This window comes from Mus caroli, chromosome 15 (assembly GCF_900094665.2).
Source record: "Mus caroli chromosome 15, CAROLI_EIJ_v1.1, whole genome shotgun sequence".
Lineage (NCBI taxonomy): Eukaryota > Metazoa > Chordata > Mammalia > Rodentia > Muridae > Mus > Mus caroli.
Window position 1 is genome coordinate 68,071,951 of NC_034584.1, and position 18,509 is coordinate 68,090,459.

Below are 18,509 nucleotides of genomic sequence, written 5' to 3' on the forward strand. Positions count from 1 at the left end.
CTAAAGACTAGACTGTGCCTGCAGCCCTGGTCCTCCTTGGCCAGGGATTCCCCCAAACTCTGTGCATCTCAGTCCCTCAATATACCCAAGAGGAGGTGAGGCAGTGTGTAGAAGTAGAGGCTGGGCCTAGGGAGAGCCTCTAGGCGTGGTTTGGGCTTCATTGGAGTTTGTAGGGGTGACAAGGGTAATAGAGAGGTACGAAGGTCCACTATGAAGATTCTGTTGCCATCTTGGCTGTATGTGTGTTCATGTGCACATGCACACACACATTTTAGAAAAATATAGAAAGCAGGCTTAAGTGCACATCATAGACAACTCTCCCAGAAGGAGAGGACAGGACAGGATCCTGTGGAAATGCTGGGTGTGGTGAGTGCCATCACCCACAGGGAAATCCCCATGTGCCTTAGCTCAGACTGTGTCACCCGCCTCAGCTCTGTGCCAGAACTGCACCTGCTTGGACAGGGGCAAGAAGTCCTTGTGACCTGAACTCGGGTCATGCCTCCCACGATGATGGGAGGAAGGTCAGCAGCCTCTGCCACCCACTCTGCTAACTGAGGACAGAGGCCACTTGTCTAAGGTCCCCAGCATAGACTAAATGTTTTGAGCCTTTAAATAGGCCCCATCTCAGGACAGGGAACACCCAGCCACAGCAATTTCCTACAGATGTGGCTTGCTTGCTCGTCTTAGTGCCTTGTTTCCCACCCCTGAGAATTGGGGTTGGGACAGTACTTGTTTGTAGAGTCTGCCTAAGGGGGCTGTGTGGCTATGGGGGATCAGGGAGGCCAGGGCTGCACAGTCGACAGTAGACTTGGTAACTGCTCTCTCAATCTACCCTGGGATCTGAGTGCTGTTCCCTGCCAACCCTGACAGTTGCTGGCAGCTTGCAGCTGGCTGAATCAAGATCTGCCCAGTGAAGGGCTGCAGGGACAGGTTCCTCCGCAGCCTTTGCTTGTACCCGTAGTGTCTCCCTTGTTCCTGGTCCAGGAGCTCCAGACTCAGCTGTTGGGACCAGTGTCTAAGTACTTTGTGACAGTCCTGCTCCAGCTGGGTCCTGGGGGGGCGGGTAGGGGTGGGGGCAGGGGTCTTGCTAGCCCTCTGGGCCAGGACTGTCCCTGGATCTGCCATGAGTGTCTGGTGAGCCAAGTGGCAATGTGCAGGAAAGCTCTGCTGTTCGACCTGCTGGAGTAGGGATCCCTCTGCTGGACGAAGTTGGAAGTGCATGATTCCCCTCCTCCAAAGGGTATCCCGGGAACTGGGGAGAGACTGGCTGGGGGAGGAGGGATCTCCTTTCTTCTCCCCATTTCAGCCCACTTGGGGTGCAGGATCAGGGGAACCCACCACCCTCAAGCCAGGGCATTAGGGTGGGAAGAGTACCAGAGCCTCTTCAGTACACACCCTCCCTCTTGGGTGGCCGGCCTGCCTGGCCGATAATTGGCTCTATTCATGCCTGTAATGAGATGGAAATGAGGCCGCCAGACAGAGGAAGCATTGAGCTAGGAAGAATGACAGCTTCTTTCCGGGCCTGGAGGGGCAGCCCACCCCTGAGCCCTGCCTGCTCCTTCACTGCCCCCTTGTGCCCACCCAGCCCAGACGCACCTCTGTGTCCCCTTGTGCCCTTCACTTTGGCCCCGGGTTTCTTCCTTCCTAAAGCTCCCTCTGGCATGGATGCTTTCAGTCTGGGCCAACATTTATCATGTCAGCTGTGTGTGAGGACACACATTAAAAATGAAAATGATAATAAAAACAGCAGTTACCATTTTCTGAACATTCATTAGTGGAAGGAGTGTGGGCCACGTTGGGGAATCAGTCTGTGGCTGAGATCAGGGCCCAGTATGTAATGGAGGATCCAGGATCCTCTGCCTAGCATCCAAGGATCAGGGACAAGTGTACAGGGCCAGATGCTGGTCTGTGACCAGGGTGAAGAATCAGTAAATGTCTAGGATCAGGGTGTAGTATACAACCACAGCCAGGACTCAGTGTATGACCTGGATCAGGGTTCAGTGAGACCAGAGTCAGGGCTGGGCCAGAGGAGGGCATCTATCCTCAGTCACAGGGTCCCCTCTCCCCCAGCTTCTGATATGCCCCACCTCTTCTCTCCCCTCCCCCTCCCACATCCTCACCACCTGGGTCACCAAGGTAACCAGCCCCGAAATAGTGGGTGTTTTGGCAGCTGAGGCCTAACCTGGGTCTATCCTGAAAGGCTGTGTGCTGCAGTAGTTGCCATGGGAACTGAGTGGCATCCTCCGATTAGCCCAGCTTGGACACCCTCTCTCCCACCCACTGCCAGTTTTCACATCACTCAGGCTTCCTTGTGGGGGCTGGGCTGGAGCAGTGAGGGGGCACACGCAGGATACAGAACCCTAACCCCACCTGGGGCCTGCCTCAGAGACTCCTGGCTCCTTTGTCTGGAAGCACGCAGTGGGAATATGGCTGCGGCAGGTGAGACTCCTGAGGCCAGAATGCTGAACCATGGCTGGTCCTGGCAGGTGGCCTTCCTGGGGCTGGCGGGTGGGGCTGAGATCAGGAATCAGATTTGGTTCAAGACCCAGAGTCTGACCTGGTTGAGCTGTTCCTGCTTGTCCTGAACTAAAGCATGTGACCAGCGGCCTCATAGCGGCCACCTGGGCCTGTCCTGTGAACAGCTGCTGTCCTGTCTTTCCTATTATGCATGTGAGGCTGTGCTGGAGACTTTCTGCCTGCTGCTCTCAACTTTGTCTTGGTGGGGGTATCATGGTGTATCTTTTCTTGTACCCTAGTTGTGCCCTTGACCCCACCCGTGGGACCTTCTGGTGAAGGTGAAGATGGTGTTGATGATGTAGCTACTACTCAGATCTTGCAACCCTGACTCCCTAGCTTGGCACCTTGGCAGAGTTGGAGGTTTGGGGGCTCTGCAAGAGGCATAGGAACCTGGAAGGTGGCCCTCCGAGTCTTACCCACCTCAGAAGAATGAGCGCTCCTCACTAGAGGGCCAGTCACTCACTGGAATCCCAGCGCCCCCTGCTGGTCCATCTGAGCACAAGCAAGGGACGCTGGGCCAGCTCTAGCTGTGGTCTTTTCCAAACCCTCTCTTTTGGGCTCTCTTTGGGCAGATGATAAGGCCCGGGGAGATGTCCATGATCCATGGGGCCATCAGGCAGGTCCACGCACATTCTGGAACCCACCATCTCTAAGTTCTCAGCTCAGACAGGGCCTCTTTCTACCATCGTGCCAGCCAGGTTGGTAGCTCAGAGTGGCCTAGACCTGCTTTGCCCAGTAGGTGGGCAGATCTGTAGTCTAAGGGAGGTTTCAGGCTACCAGTAATGGGAGTGGCTGTTCCCTACCCTGGCTCTGGAGTGAAGATGTGGAGACCTTGGCAGTGACCTCAACTGAATAGGAATGCCAAGAAACAATCTCAGGGGTTTGAAGGCAACAATCTCAGGGTTTTGACCGCCCATGGAAAGAAAGGCTGGATCCAGGTGTTTCTGAATGGTGGCACACATCGGTCACCAGTCCTCACACTAAGAGGCAGCATAGGGTGAGCACGAAGTGACTATTTACTCAAAAAGTCAGCCTGGGACCACGGTGGATACTTATCCCAGACCTACCTAGGACCTCCTGGCTCAGGGCAGACAGCAACTCTCTAAAGGGAGTCGGGACCTGGGGGCAAAGTTTCCCATGACCTTGCCCTACCTTGCCGTCTACCCCTACCAGACCTCGTTTCTCCTTACCCTTTCAAAACCCGTAGCTACCCATTCGGGCCTCTGCCTACCCCAAAGACAGCAGAGCCCTGAGCTTCTCTTGTTCCCCCAGGTGGCTGGAAACTGTGGTCCTTGTGGGGCGAATGTACGCGGGACTGCGGGGGAGGCCTGCAAACTCGAACCCGCACTTGCTTGCCCACCCTTGGTGTGGAGGGCGGAGGCTGCGAGGGCGTTCTGGAAGAAGGTCGCCTGTGCAATCGCAAGGCCTGCGGTCGTAAGTGGGCAAGGCAAGGGTGGGGCTGAAGTGGTGGGTGGGGCCAAGTCGGGGAGGAGTCAGGGACAGAAAGGGGCAGGGTAGGACGTCAAGGGGAAGAAAGTAGGAGGGATTTTGATGAGAAAAACTTGGTTGGGGACAGGGGTGCCTTAAAGGCGGAGCCTTGAAGGCCCTGCCTAACCCAGACTAGGTAGGATCTAGGAGCTTGATGTGGGTTCCGATTCTTCAAGCAGTGGGCACAAGCAAGCTGCAGTCAAGCCAGTGAGCTCCAACAGGAGAGGCCTCCGGGATGTATTTCTCTAATAAGGCTTTCTAATGACCTCATGCATTTTTTAGCTGCTTCCATAAAGTTAAATCAAGTTCTAATGAGACTGTCATTCTTCTGGTTTTGTTTTGCTTTTTTGGATGCTCTTTCCTGAGGAGACAACTCTTCTCAGGAGGCTGGGGAGGACCCTGTGTATCTCACAGGGAGGGAAGCATGGGATATTGGGTAGGAGGAGGCAGCAGACACTCTGTGGAGTTGTCCTATAACCCCGGGAGGCTGAAAGGAGAAGAGGCAGAAGCCTTAGAGAGTGGGCCCATAGTGGCCAGAAGAGAGCTGGTGCCAGGGAACGTGCTCTGCATGGGGCTGTCCCTTGGGGTTAAACTGCTCTGGTGACAGTAGGTGGCCAGCTGTGGCCAAGGACAGAGGGAATCCCCCTGGGATGCTGACCTGAGCCCATCCCACAGCCACTGGGCGCAGCAGCTCTCGGAGCCAGTCCCTGAGGTCCACGGATGCCCGGCGACGTGAGGAGTTTGGGGATGAGCTGCAGCAGTTTGGGTTCCCATCTCCCCAGACTGGTGAGCTGGCAGGGTGGGTAGGACTGGCCTACACACACCCCAAGGCAGGGAGGGGAGAGTGTTGGCTTCCGGGACCAGGTCAGTAATGGCCGCCAGTTGCCAGTAGTAATTCTAGTAACTTACGGCTACAATGCATCTCATCTAGTTTGTGCCAGACTCCTGCTCCAGGCAGACTGGCTTAGGGGAGCTGATAGGAAAGTTAGAACCCTGTCCCAGCCAAACCCAGACCTTGTGGAGCCCAGCTAGTGGGAAAGTAGGTCATTTTGAGACCTACAGAACCCCAGCCAGTGCCCCCAAACAAGGTCCTGCCTCCCCAATGGTTCTCCAAACCTGGCACTGCCCTACGGGAAGGGGAACGGCAGGTCCATGATGCTGCAGGACTGGACCCACAGGTGACCCAGCAGCTGAGGAGTGGTCCCCCTGGAGCGTATGCTCCAGCACCTGCGGTGAGGGATGGCAGACCCGCACCCGCTTCTGCGTGTCATCCTCGTACAGTACTCAGTGCAGTGGACCTCTGAGGGAGCAGCGGCTCTGCAACAACTCAGCCGTGTGTCCAGGTGGGTGGGGCAGACAGAGCCTGGGATGGGTAGGTCAGGGTGGGTGGGACAGAGCTCCAGGTGGGTGGGGCAGAGCTCCAGGTGGGTGGGGCAGAGCTCAGGGTGGGTGTGGCAGAGCTCCAGGTGGGTGTGGCAGAGTCCAGGTGGGTGTGGCAGAGCCCAGGGTGGGTGTGGCAGAGCTAAGGTGGGTGGGCCAGAGCCCGGGATGGGTGGATCAGAGCTCAGAGGGTGGGGTAGAGCCCAGGTAGGTGGGGCAGAGCTCCAGATGGATGGGGCAGAGCCCAGGTGGGTGTGGCAGAGCCCAGCGTGGGTGTGGCAGAGCCCAGGTGGGTGGGGCAGAACCCAGGGTGGGGCTAAGGGTGGTGGGGTGGGGCTTCTGGGCAAGGGGACCAATTGTGGCTTCCTGTCTCTCCATAGTGCATGGAGCCTGGGATGAGTGGTCACCCTGGAGCCTCTGCTCCAGCACCTGTGGCCGTGGCTTCCGTGACCGCACTCGCACCTGCAGGCCCCCTCAGTTTGGAGGCAACCCCTGTGAGGGTCCTGAGAAGCAAACCAAGTTCTGCAACATTGCTCTGTGCCCTGGTAGGTGAGAGGGAGGGAGTGGCAGGGGGGTGGGGTGGGAGATGGACCCAGCAGGCCACTTGCCGCTTGCGGGACCCAGCTTGATCCACCTCAGGTTCATCTCAGGGTGCTCAGAGGTTAACCTCAGACCACACTAGTCTGAGTAGTCCCAGGTGGGTTGTTGCATGGTGCCCCTGGGGTGTTCTTATGTGTCCCAGGCCAGGCTTTGGGGTTCTGGGTATTCACACCAGTTTCGTGTTTCCTTCCTCCCCCGGGCCGGGCAGTGGATGGAAACTGGAACGAATGGTCCAGCTGGAGCACCTGCTCTGCCAGTTGCTCCCAAGGCCGCCAGCAGCGGACCCGAGAGTGCAATGGTCCTTCCTATGGAGGCGCTGAGTGCCAGGGCCACTGGGTGGAGACTCGAGACTGCTTCCTGCAGCAATGCCCAGGTCAGGATGCCCTCTCAGGGCTCTGGGGGACAAAGGGTGGGGCCCACTGGGGAGGTGTAGCCGTTGGGGGTTGGTGTAGGATGGAAATGGAGTTGGAGTTCAGGTGACGGTGTCAGGATGAAAGTACAGGGCGGTAAAGGTAGAGTTGGGTGGGGTTAAGGGTAGCGTGGACAGGTCGGGGTGCAGGGTAGGGTTTGGGGGTCGAAATACAGGATGAAAATGCAGGGTTGCAACAGGGTTGCAGTTTAGAGTGGTGGGGTGGGGTGAAGTGTTAAGCAGGTTCAGGATGGAGTCATGGAGTAAAGGTCACAGGGTTCAGCTGTACATGAGATCCGGCTTCTTTTCAGAGTCAAGCTGATTTCAGACCTCTCCCCCGCTGATCTCAATTCTCTGTCTCCTCATGGCTCTTTGCCCAACACTCCTGTGCCTTTTGTCTCTGTCCCATCCCTATGTCTCTGTTTCTCCATGTCTCCCTGACCCCACTTCCCTACTGATCCTGGGCCCTACCTCCCCTTCCTGCCATCTGTTCCCTGTGTTTGGCCACCCTTGCAGTGGATGGCAAATGGCAGGCCTGGGCCTCATGGGGCAGCTGCAGCGTCACGTGTGGAGGTGGAAGCCAGCGACGGGAGCGTGTCTGCTCTGGGCCTTTCTTTGGGGGAGCAGCCTGCCAGGGGCCCCAGGACGAGTACCGACAGTGTGGAGCTCAACGATGTCCTGGTGAGACCTTTCCCACTGCATTCTGGCACAGAAGGATCAGGAAGAACTGAGTATCACAGCCCCTTACCCCTGTCCACCTCACTGTCTGGCCCCTTGCAGAGCCCCATGAGATTTGTGACGAGGACAACTTTGGGGCCGTGGTCTGGAAGGAGACCCCAGCTGGAGAGGTGGCTGCAGTCCGATGTCCCCGCAACGCCACAGGTAAGAGTAGTGGTCTGAGAGTTCCTTTCATCTTTGGATAGCTGTCCCCATAGGCCTTGTCTGAGACCCAAAGCTCGTGTTGCTCCTAGCATCCAGGACATCATGCCAACCATTGTGTCCTGAGTTCATGCATAGCAGGGTACATACCAAGCCTTCTGCTCAAGAGGTCTCTTTGAGTATAGACAGCTCTATGATCCTTCTACCATTGCCCCTGTATAACGGGGAAGCAGGCAGAGAGCAATCAACATACCCTGGGTTTGCAGTCAGCAGGAGAGACGTTGCCTTTGAACACCAGTAGTTATAATCCTATGTAAGCCCTGGGGCTGACAGTACTTTCAGAGAATAAGAAAAACAGAATGGATGCCATAGGAAAGGAGCCTGCCCAGCCTCATGCACTGGTCTTGAATGTCACTTTGATAGAATGTGGGTAGTTTCTGTACCTGGGAGGCCTCTGGGAGGGAGGTTGGGAGTCCAGGTCAAACCCCGACTCTGCTATCTTTCACTATATTACTTTGGGGAAGTGACTTGGTTTCTCTGAGCTTCAGTTTTCTCTTCTATAACATGAGGACTTGGGGGTGAACCTTTGCATTGGGCTGCTGTGGGCAGTGGGTAAATCGGCCCAGAGGGGCAGGGGAGGTGGTGGGTGCTGAGTATTGAGAACCATGCTTGCTGCCCCCATCCTTGGCTACACCTTCTTGCTGGCATATAGAAACAGAAGAAAGGCAACACCCATCCCTCACAGCGCTCTTCCCTGGCCTCTTTCTACATTCACAGTTACACCATATTCTCCTCACTTCTGCATCAGGCCACCCTATGGTTCCTGTCTGGTAACAGGGCTTGAAACACCCCGTGTGGTTGTCTTCGTGTATTTATTTACTCTTCTGCTCAGAAGTCTTCTGGGGGTTCTTTTCTCCAAGAGTGGATCTTTGTGTTTTGGGGTGTTGAGTTTTTGGTACCAAGTGGCCCCTAAAGGCTGTGTCCAGGGGCCAGGAAGCCACCTGAAGTTCTGTGAATGTGCCAGGATATGGCCAGGGTCTAGAGGACAGCTGTCCCTAGGTCTCTAGACTGTAAGGGACTCCAAGAGTGGCTCTGGCTGACCCTAGAAGCCCCTGGTTGGCTGAGGATCCCACCCTCACACAGCAAGGTTCCTGAAGATAAGGTACTTGTTAGGCCCCCCAGGATCTGGAGTAGGGCTGAAGTTTGTGGCACACAGGAACAAAGTCAGCATGGCCTGTTTCTAGGTCCCTGGGGTCCCAAACAGAGCACTTCTGCCTGAGGGTTGTGGGTAGGATCCCCAGAGCTTCTTGGTGAGCAGTCATGTGAGGAAAGGAGGTTTCTCCAGGCCTCATCCTGCGCCGCTGTGAGCTGGACGAGGAGGGCATCGCCTTCTGGGAGCCGCCCACCTACATCCGCTGTGTCTCCATTGACTACCGGAACATCCAGATGATGGTGAGGTTGACCCCAGGGGCTCCAGGAAACCATCCCCACTCTTTGGACACGCTTTGGATTGGGGGCTGTAGGAACCTCCATGCATTGGAGGTCCCTGGCCCTGACCTGGCTGTGACAGCATGAAGCTCTTTTCTACTTCCCCAGACCCGAGAGCACCTGGCAAAGGCTCAGCGGGGGCTGCCAGGGGAGGGGGTCTCAGAGGTCATCCAGACACTGCTGGAGATCTCACAGGATGGCACCAGCTACAGCGGCGACCTGCTCTCCACCATTGATGTCCTGAGGAACATGACAGAGATCTTCCGCAGGGCTTACTACAGCCCCACTCCAGGGGATGTGCAGGTGGCTCGGGGTGCGGGGGAAGGGACAGCTCCAGCAGGGGCCACTTGGGGAACTGTCAAAGGAAGCAACCTAGACCTCAGCCAGAGATTAAGTCCCCAATGTTGAGTGTGGACTGGGCGGTGACCACACACCATAATAATGAGCCTTAAACATGGTCACACACTGGATCCCGGCCTGGTCATAGGATGGTTTCTGTTCCAGGTCATGTACTGAGTCCTGATTCTGGTCACAAACTCTGACCTTAATGAAAGTCTGTGTCCTGTCCTTGGACAAAGGTCACCCCTTGACCCATGTCATACTGGCCGTAGATTAAATCAATCATGCTGGAATCTGCTCACACACTGAGCCCTGGCCTTGGTCATATATACACGCTCACTCTAATCGCATACTGAGCTTTGATCTGTTTCTGTCTACACTCTGTGCTCTAATCCTGGTCACTAACTGAGTCCTGATCTTGGTCATTGGTTGAGCCGTGGTCCTAGTATAAACTGAGCCTTTAGCCTAGCCATGGGCTCAACTGTGATCTTCCTCATGCACTGATATCTTGTTCCATTTCTCTGGTTCTAATTCCAGAACTTTGTCCAGATCATCAGCAACCTGCTGGCAGAAGAGAACCGGGACAAGTGGGAGGAGGCACAGCTGGTATGTGTGGAGGTCTGGCGCCCTCAGTGCTAGCCACAGGATCAGGATAGGAGCAGGCAGCTCTAGGCCCTCTACACCCCAGGCCAGCCATGGTGGGGCCTTGCTGGGTCTTCTCAACCCTGTTTCCTGTTGGCTGCATGACCTTGAAAAATGCCCCTTAACCTTGCGGGTCTTGTTTCTCTACCCCTGAAAAGGTACAGTGGCTTTTCCCTGGGGGTAAATGAGAAGAACTGGAACTGTGTTAAGATCACTGGGTGTGTCCCGGGTTGGGTGGGGTGATGGTGAGTCTTCCCCATCTGCTCTTTGTATTCCAGCTGACCACAAACCTGCTTTCATACAAACCCCAGGGCAGGAACCCTCACTGGGAGTATTTGGAACACTTTCCCTTGCTCCCGATTAGGATCCCCTGTGGTGTGCTCAGCAGCTTCTCTGATCTTGTCCATAAAATGCAAGTGGACACTTAGAAGCTAGGAGCCTGCTACCCTGCTATGCGAGGGAATGACCCACGGGGCCCAGAAAAGGAGGTAGCAGAGGAGGGGAGAAGGAAGAAGGGCGGCACAGCATCTTCCCCGGCTTGGGCTTCCCTGCCTCTCTCCATCTCAGATGGGCCCCAATGCCAAGGAGCTCTTTCGGCTGGTGGAGGACTTTGTGGATGTCATCGGCTTCCGCATGAAGGATTTGAGGGATGCCTACCAGGTGACAGACAATCTGGGTAAGTCCCTCCATGACCCAGTCCTGTGACTCTTGGTAGAGTCTCTGCCTTATTTTTTCCCTCTCATCTATAAGATAGGAAATCACCACACTCTTCTACAGCCGCATAGTAGCCTGGGGCTTAGGTCGAGTTTAGAGGGGTGATATCAGGAGCCTTTTGGAACCTCAGACTCAGGCAGGGACCTGGAGATCTCATGCCAGGGACACATTCAGGGATCCAGTCACCCATGGGGTTGAAGTTTCCTTCCTCCTGTCACCCCAGAGCCACCTCTGCTGTTTTTCTGCCCTCCAGCTCTACAAAGCCTAGGTGCAGTGGGGCAGGTTTGCTGGCTTGCTGTTTCCTCCTTCCTGTATCATGAGTGGAGATGTAGACTGGGCAGTGGATCTGAGGGTAGCTGGTAGCTGTCCTCACAAATATATATTAGTGCTTGAGATGTTTCCTGATCTAGGCTCCACCTCTGCATCCCCCTAAGGATGGGACTCCAGCCCCCCACCCCCCAGGCTGTGTCTCCTTCAGCAGTTGGCTTTACTCTTCCACTGGCTATCTCCAGCTCATTCACAAGAGCACTGACTCTGCCCCCAACTCTTACAGCATGAGACTGATGTTTTCTGGCCTTGGACCCCACTCCAGCCCAGACAGATACCTGTCTCTGCCCTCCTTCTCACCTTTTCCTCCACCAGGTCAGACTGGCCCTTTGCACTGCAGGCCAACTGTGTCCCTTTTCCACAATAGGCCTCTTGCCTACCTGACCCTCCAGCCAAGACTCCAGGCTCCATGGGCCTTTAGTGTCATGACTTTCCAAGCTATATGCCCCTGACCTCATCCTTTCAAGGCCTGAAAGCCAATTGGGCCAAAGCCCCCAGTGTCCATCTGAGCCTGCCATCCCAGGTCCAGAGAAGCCCTGACATGCCATCGCAGGCATGTCCCTAAAATCCCAGGCTTGAGTCCCTGATTCTGCTCCCCCTCAGAATCAAGGAGCCGTGTGCTTCTGCCTCTGTGTCCCCCTACCTTCCACCCAACAGGGCCATCTTTCTGGGGGTCACTGCCACAGTCTGATCTCACCCCACTGCTCTCTGCCACTTCTAGCATCTTTCTTCCCTTTTCTCCCCTCTCCCTGGGACATGCCCCTCTTTTTCCTGTCCCCCGGGGGTTTATGTAGAGTTGACTCTGCAGGGGGCTTCCTGGCTACTCTGTATGGGAACATCACACCCACTTTGTTGTCACCACTGACAAGCCATGCCTCCACTCCATGTCCACACCCAGAGGGGTCTGCTGTCCACACGTCCTCAGCATATGTAATGGCCCTGCACACAGGCTCAGAGCAAGTGCCAAATGAGGTTGTATGCTCATTTTCCTGGGAGGTTCTCAGCACCAGGGACCAGCTCAGCGCTGGCATTCACAGGAAGGTTTGCCAGTGCCCATGGCCTCTGGTAAAGCAGATGCCTTATAGAACACTATGGGAGAATCCTCGGGCTCCCAAGGCCTCAGAGTCCCAGGAGGACAGGGCCAGGTGGGGAGGCTGCTGAGCCTGGCCACGCAGAGTAGGTGGCACAGAGCAAAGGTAGAAAGGACAAGGAGTGTGCCTGGGAGTGTGGCCCAGAGCTCAGCAGTTACTGCTCTTCCATAACTTTACACATAACCCCAGGCTGTGGCAGTGGTTAAAGGGTAGAGTGTTCGCTGGGGGTGGGTGACAGAGCATGGAGGGGAGCTGGGAAAGCCACCTCTCTTACAAGGGCCCTCCCTCTGTCTCCCAGCCCTGTCCTCCTTGACCTTCAATCACTGGACCAGTGAAGACAGGGTGGCAAGCAGAGAGATCTAAGGTGTCATCTGGGGTAGAGAAGGGACCGTCCTGCTGAGGTCGGTGCTAGGTTGGAGCCTGGTCTTGTGTGAACTGGGAGGGCTCCAAGGACGAGTTCCCCTGGCAGAGGCTTCTCAGGTTAGACTGCAGGAGAGTAACACCCGACCTGACGACTCTAAATTCCCCTTCACCCCTGCTGTCCCTCTCTCACCCACACAGAGAGACCCAATACCTGAAGCTCAGTCACCTCAGTCACCTCACACACACTCCCCTGACCCCCACCTTTCTTGATAGAGGGAGAGGAGGCTGGAGAATGGGGCTCAGAGTTGACCCATGACCCCAGTGAGTTGGAGGGATAGTGGGAAGCAAGATGGGTGCTTAGCGCCTGTGGATCTTTCTGTGCTCACAGAAGTTACCTGACCCTAGTGACTGAGCTTGAGTCTCAGTACTCACCAGACCAGACAGGACCTGGTCGGATCTGAATCCTCAGGATAAGACTTCCTGTAGGAATTCTGGCCTACTCTCTCCTACAGTCCCTCTTTAGACTCTGGGGATTTTGCTCATATGGGAGTGGGGGACTGCAGAGCCTGGGAGTTAGGGTCTACAGGATTCGAGCTCATGACTGACAGACACCTGGCCATGTGGGCCCTGCCCACCCTCAGCCTCGGGAAACTCATGCCACCATCTTGCACCAAAGCCTATTGCCTTGGTCTCAGCTGCCACTCCAGGTAGGTGATGCTCCATTTGTGTCGCCCCTATCCCACCTCAGTGCTCAGCATCCACAAGCTTCCGGCTAGTGGGGCCACCGACATCAGCTTTCCTATGAAGGGCTGGCGTGCCACAGGAGACTGGGCCAAGGTGCCAGAGGACAGGGTCACCGTGTCCAAGAGTGTGTTTTCCACAGGGCTAGCAGGTGAGGCTTGGGAATGGAATGGGCTGGCAAAGAACCAGGGTCCTAGGACCTGAGACTTATCAACCCGGGATACTTTCTTGTAGGGTTCCATTGTCTCCAGTGACAGGGAGTATCCCAGGTACTCCTTATTATTCCCGAGGCCGTCTCCTTGCTAGAAGCTCTCCCTTTCCCTCCATGGGAGAACATAGTAAACCAGAAGGCTAAGCAGAGTGCAAGGGGTTGGATGGATCACTCAGCAACAAGGACGCAGCTTCCCAGGGGGAGAAATGTAGCCTGCCTGCCCATATCTCTTGTGAGGTCACTTGAGGAGATGAGCTAGTTCCTTCCCCCCATATAAGTCCAGGTTGTTGCCCCAGATTCCAGCTGCACCACTGCATCTGTGGTGGGACATGCCTTCTCTTGTCAGGACCTTGGACATGACCGTATAGATGAGACAGTGGAGGCCACTGGGGCAAGGTGCCGCCGGGTAGTGCGCATTAGCAGGGTTGGGGTAACGTGTGCTCCCTTCCAGAAGCTGATGATTCATCTGTGTTCGTGGTTGGGACTGTGCTCTACCGAAACTTGGGCAGCTTCCTGGCCCTGCAGAGGTGGGTGACTTGGAAAGGGGATAGCCTGAGCTCCTACAGGTGACCAGTAAGAGATTGATAGGCTGGGCATGGTGGTATGGGGGGCGCGGTGTGCAAAGCACTTCCTGAAACTGGGGCTGGACTACAAGGCTGGCTCAGTGCCACCCCATACCTCTGACATCCTTTGCTGCTTTGATGTCCCCCAGGAACACAACTGTCCTCAACTCTAAGGTCATCTCCGTGACTGTGAAGCCCCCGCCTCGATCGCTGCTCACACCCTTGGAGATCGAGTTTGCCCACATGTACAACGTGAGTGCTGCCCACGTGTGTGGGTACCTGGGCACCTTCATCAGTTCTGAGTGCATCCCCGTACACTCCTCTCAGGCAGTAGCTTTTGGGGGTCACAAGCAAAGTGGTTCTCTCCTGAATCCCAAGAGAGGAAAACAGTCTTCAAGCACCCAGGGCAACGTAGCAGGTTGATGTGGATGCTGAACGTTACCCCATTTCCGACCTGCCCCCTAACCCCGATCCTGTGCTCTATGCCTCCACTCTAGACTCTGATCCCCAGGGGGAATCTGCTTACTATTTCTTGTGCCCATGACCCAAGATCCTGGGAGCTGTGTGACAGGTTATCTACCCCAAACTAGGTCTCCAAAACCCTAGGAGTTGTTCCCTTCCCTGCCCAAGTTGCTGGGAACATGTGAGAGCCACCTTCTGCCAGAGTCAGGACTGACCAGCAGGCTCCATCATACAGGGCCTCTTGGATGACAGTGCCAAGAGCGGATGCCAGGCCACTACTGCTGTGTGACCCTGGCAGGTCCCCAGCTCCAGGGATACCTTGATGGGCATGAGGAGGCCTTAGTGGCTGTCAGTCCTCTTGTACGACTTTTCAAAGACTTGAGCTGAAGCTCCTGCGTCCCACTGTCTCTGCTTCCGGTTGGGTTGAGTAAGAACCCCAAGGGGGTAAGGCAACTGCATTACTCAGCCATGATATGGCAGTGCCAGGACCTAGCCCTCAGGCCCAGGGTGGGGGAAGTCTCAGGAAGAACTCAAACCTGTCCTTTGTTCCTTTGTGACCTTGGGGGAGTTGTTTACCTTCTCTGCACCTTGGCTCCCTTCCTTTATCAAACAGGAACAAGTGATTTTCGTGAGTCTTCAAGGCCTATAGCTACTGTGAGCATAGACCGACCCCACTGTGGTGGCTCCCTTTTCTCCAGGGCTGAGCCAAGTAGCTCTCACAGGGATGGGGCCCTGCAATGCTCTTCAGGTCCTGCTTCCAGGACCAAGGACAGCGACAGGGCCGCTTCCCCTCCTTCCCAACTCCTTTAGACACATCCACCACTTCACCATATGGGGTCTAGACAGGAACTAAAGCCTTGTGTTGGGCACTGGAGAGAGAGAGAGACAGAGACAGAGATACAGAGAGAGACAGAGACAGAGAGACAGAGATTGAGACAGAGACAGAGTGAGTCAAGCCAGGCCTAACTGACTTAAACCCACTCCTCTCTGCTCTGAACTTAGGGGTTTCCCCCCCTACACAATGCAATCTTTTGAGGAATGGCACCAATAGCATGTGTAGGGCCCCCATGAGTGGATTCAGTGACCCAGTTTGGGCCTAAATGTGGCAGTGGCCCTGATCTCCCTTCCTTATCTCTTAGGGCACTACCAACCAGACCTGTATCCTGTGGGATGAGACAGATGGGTAAGTTCTTTTGGGCTTCATAGCCCTGGGGCCCTAGGATGGTGGGAAGAGCTTGTGGCATGCTTGGGTAGTGAAGGGCAGGTTTACCATCATTCTCTGGCCTCTGGTACATCTACATGGTCCTCCCTTTCTGCCTGCCCAGGTCTGGCTTCAGAACCAACTGGCTTGCCCTCCTTATTCTCCTAGGAAAGTCCATGGCTTGGAGAGGAGGGCTGGAGAGATGTGTCCTAGCTAGGTGCTGAGGTCGGGCATTCAGGCTATTCTGCCCTGGTGTTGGGTTGGGTGCAGGTATCAAGCACTAAGAATCAGGAGTGTAGTTGTGTGGACTAAGACAGCTTCAGGGTTTGAGGACTCCGCGACTCCAGCCAATCAGGGGAGGGAAGGGCTCCAGGTATCCCTAGCAGCATATGACCTGGGCCCTGTGTTCAGGCCTTTTCAAAGACAGAGTGGCCACCAGCCTGCTCCAGGGCACTCTGTCAATGAGTGGGGCCTCCGGGCTGGAATAAGAGGCCCCGGTGAAATGAAAGGGATGTATGGAGGGACCTCTTGAAGAAGAAAGTATGTGGCAGGCTGGAATAGTGATGATGGAAGCCAGGAACTTGCTTGGGTTGAAGGCTTGGGGAAGGTCTGGAGGTGGGGCTGTGTGTGCCCTTTGGCTTCGGCATGTATTTAGGATGATCTCGTTGGAAGTAAGGAACAGAGACCTTGTCCCCTTCCCCTGGGTGGGTGGTATGGGAACTCAAGTGGTCCCAGGTGCTGGTAGTATGTGCAGCAAGCCTAAGTACTTAAGCCTAAGTACTGTGGGTTGCCCAATTATGGGTGTGTCCTAGGCATCTGGGAAGGTCTCCCAAGTGACTGGCATGGGAGATGAAGAAGGTTCCGAGAGAGGTGCAACTGCAGCATCAGCAGGAAGGCTTGGTGGGGTGGGGCAGGGGTGGGGGGCTTAGGGAGGCTGAGGAAGCATGAGCAGGAGGCAGGATAGAGGGGTGCCGGTGGCTAACAGTTAGCTATTGTGTGGTGACTGTGACCACTGATGATAGTCCTGAGGTCCCAATTATTATTTTTTGTGTCCCAGGGAAGAGGGACAGTGCACAGTAGAAGAGTTGGTCCAAATGAGTTTCAAGTCCTGTCCTACACCAACAGGAGGTCAGGACAGCAGCTTGTATGGCAAGTTTTTGAGCAGGGGCATAATGGCCTCTGTGTGTGTGTATGTTGTGGGATAGGCTGATTTCTACACAAGGTTCTGGCAAGCTCTATGTGGTGGGTGTGTCTGAAGAGCGACTAACCTGCTCACCCTCTTAGTCCATCCTGGCACCTTGCAGACCCCTCCCTCTTCCTAGTAATGTAAAGACCAGCCTCCTGGTGGGGTGAGCCCATCAATGTTTCTGAGGTCCCAGACAAGTCAAGGACACTGTCCCTCACCAGGCTATAGCCCATCGGACATCTCCTGTCCTTGGAGCTGGCAGCTGCCTGACATTGGGTGGGATCAGGACAGCTAAAGGACCCTAGTGAGCTCTCAGAGGTTTTAAGTTAGTGTGGCCTCTGCCTGCCCTGTTTTTACAGCTGTTGGCAGTGACCTCAGCCTTCCAGTTCTGTCTCAGCCCTAGAGAACTGGACCACGGAAGGTCAGGCCCCAGGAGAGTGTTACCTATTCAGTTGAGTGACTTGCATCTGGGCAGAGACACAAGCCCATCCTGGCATCACTCCTCCACCCCCATTTACAGATTATAAGGACTCCAGAGGCTACAACCAGCCGGAAGCCCAGTGGTGATTGAGGGGGCTTCTCAGAGCAGGCATCTAGAATGCTTGAGCTGAGGCTGCAGGAGGACTCGATGGTGGACAGTCTGGCTTTTGTAACTTCTTCAAGTCATAGCCATCCTTCTACTCTAGGCTGAGTGGCTCTTAGGTCCATAGCGTGTGGCCATTACTTTTACAATGACTTGTGAGTGTGAGTGTTTTCCTATTGGCCTAGATGGGTCAGAGCAGTGGCCCACTTCCACCAGTGTGGCCTGTACTTGCCTGTGCTTGGCTGAGAATAGGCCAGGGGGCCAAGGAATGGCCTGGCCACTAGGGAGAGGATAGCCATCTGTGACAGCTACCTGATAGACTTGTGATCCATAACCAAACCATGCTAATCTAGGGTAGATTCCAGATCCCCAACTGGAAGACAGACACTGGAGACCAGACACTGGTCATACCTGAGTGCTGTCCCTACCTGGGATATTGAACTCTAGATCTGGTCAAATGCTCATCATGGTCACAGATTCAGCTTTAACACTAGTCACACACCAAGCTCCCGTTCAGACACTAATTGCTGACTCTCATCACAAACTGAGCCCTGATCTTAGTTACACACTGAGCTCTGACCTTAGTCATACATTTATTCCTAACTGTACATACTGAGCCTGGATCCTCCTCATACACTGAGCCTTGATCTAGCTCACACACTGAATACTAATTCTTATCAAACACTGAGTCCTGATCCTGAGCTCAGTGAGACCTGACTCTGGGCACACTCCAAGCTCTGACCTTGTCCATGTTCTGAGCCTTAATCCTGGTCATACTCTGAGCCCTGATCCTGGCCATACACTGAGCTCTGTCCCTGGTCACACATGGATGCTGACCCTCATCACTCACTGAACCCTGATCTTGATCCTAGGGTGAGTCCTGCTCCTTGGCTCCGTTGGAACCATTTATGTCTGTTAATACTCATTCCATATATGACACATGCTTTGAGGATCACCTTCTCTTCCAGGCACGTGTAACAGCTGATAGTGTGACACATTCATGTAGAGAGCAAACCAGAGGTTCTCACCGACAGTGTAGACCCTCTTTCTCCCTTTCCTCTAGGAATATCCACATACCTGCAAGGACTCTGGTAGTGTACACGCTGGAGGTGCCTTAAACATTTGTTCAGAGCCTCTGATGTAACCCTATCCTTATGTAATGTCTGTCATCTGTGTCACTGGATCTGGGTCTTGAACTCTAGGTTGGCAACGGGATTCAAGTGCTCTGTCTCTACCAGCCTAGAGAATCATGGCCAATGACTGTGAGAGCCTGGGATAAGAAGTGAGGAAAAGGAGGAGGGGAAGGAGGAGGAGGGGGAGAGAGA

The 18,509-nt window shown here is 54.9% G+C and overlaps 1 protein-coding gene across 3 annotated transcripts in view; it reads left to right on the forward strand.

Moving 5' to 3' along the window:
- Positions 1-18,509, forward strand: part of Adgrb1 (adhesion G protein-coupled receptor B1) — a 72,432-nt gene that overhangs the window by 17,917 nt on the left and 36,006 nt on the right. For 2 of the 3 annotated variants that reach the window (XM_029470029.1, XM_029470031.1), the window contains exons 3-17: positions 3,790-3,951; positions 4,681-4,791; positions 5,184-5,348; positions 5,766-5,930; positions 6,185-6,358; positions 6,911-7,075; positions 7,175-7,276; positions 8,619-8,725; positions 8,870-9,064; positions 9,638-9,706; positions 10,310-10,418; positions 12,986-13,129; positions 13,641-13,716; positions 13,902-14,004; positions 15,354-15,397. In XM_029470029.1, the coding sequence (XP_029325889.1) occupies positions 3,790-3,951; positions 4,681-4,791; positions 5,184-5,348; positions 5,766-5,930; positions 6,185-6,358; positions 6,911-7,075; positions 7,175-7,276; positions 8,619-8,725; positions 8,870-9,064; positions 9,638-9,706; positions 10,310-10,418; positions 12,986-13,129; positions 13,641-13,716; positions 13,902-14,004; positions 15,354-15,397 (1,891 nt within the window). The remainder of the gene's footprint in view (positions 1-3,789; positions 3,952-4,680; positions 4,792-5,183; positions 5,349-5,765; positions 5,931-6,184; positions 6,359-6,910; positions 7,076-7,174; positions 7,277-8,618; positions 8,726-8,869; positions 9,065-9,637; positions 9,707-10,309; positions 10,419-12,985; positions 13,130-13,640; positions 13,717-13,901; positions 14,005-15,353; positions 15,398-18,509) is intronic. The other variant, XM_029470030.1, reaches the window with a different exon arrangement.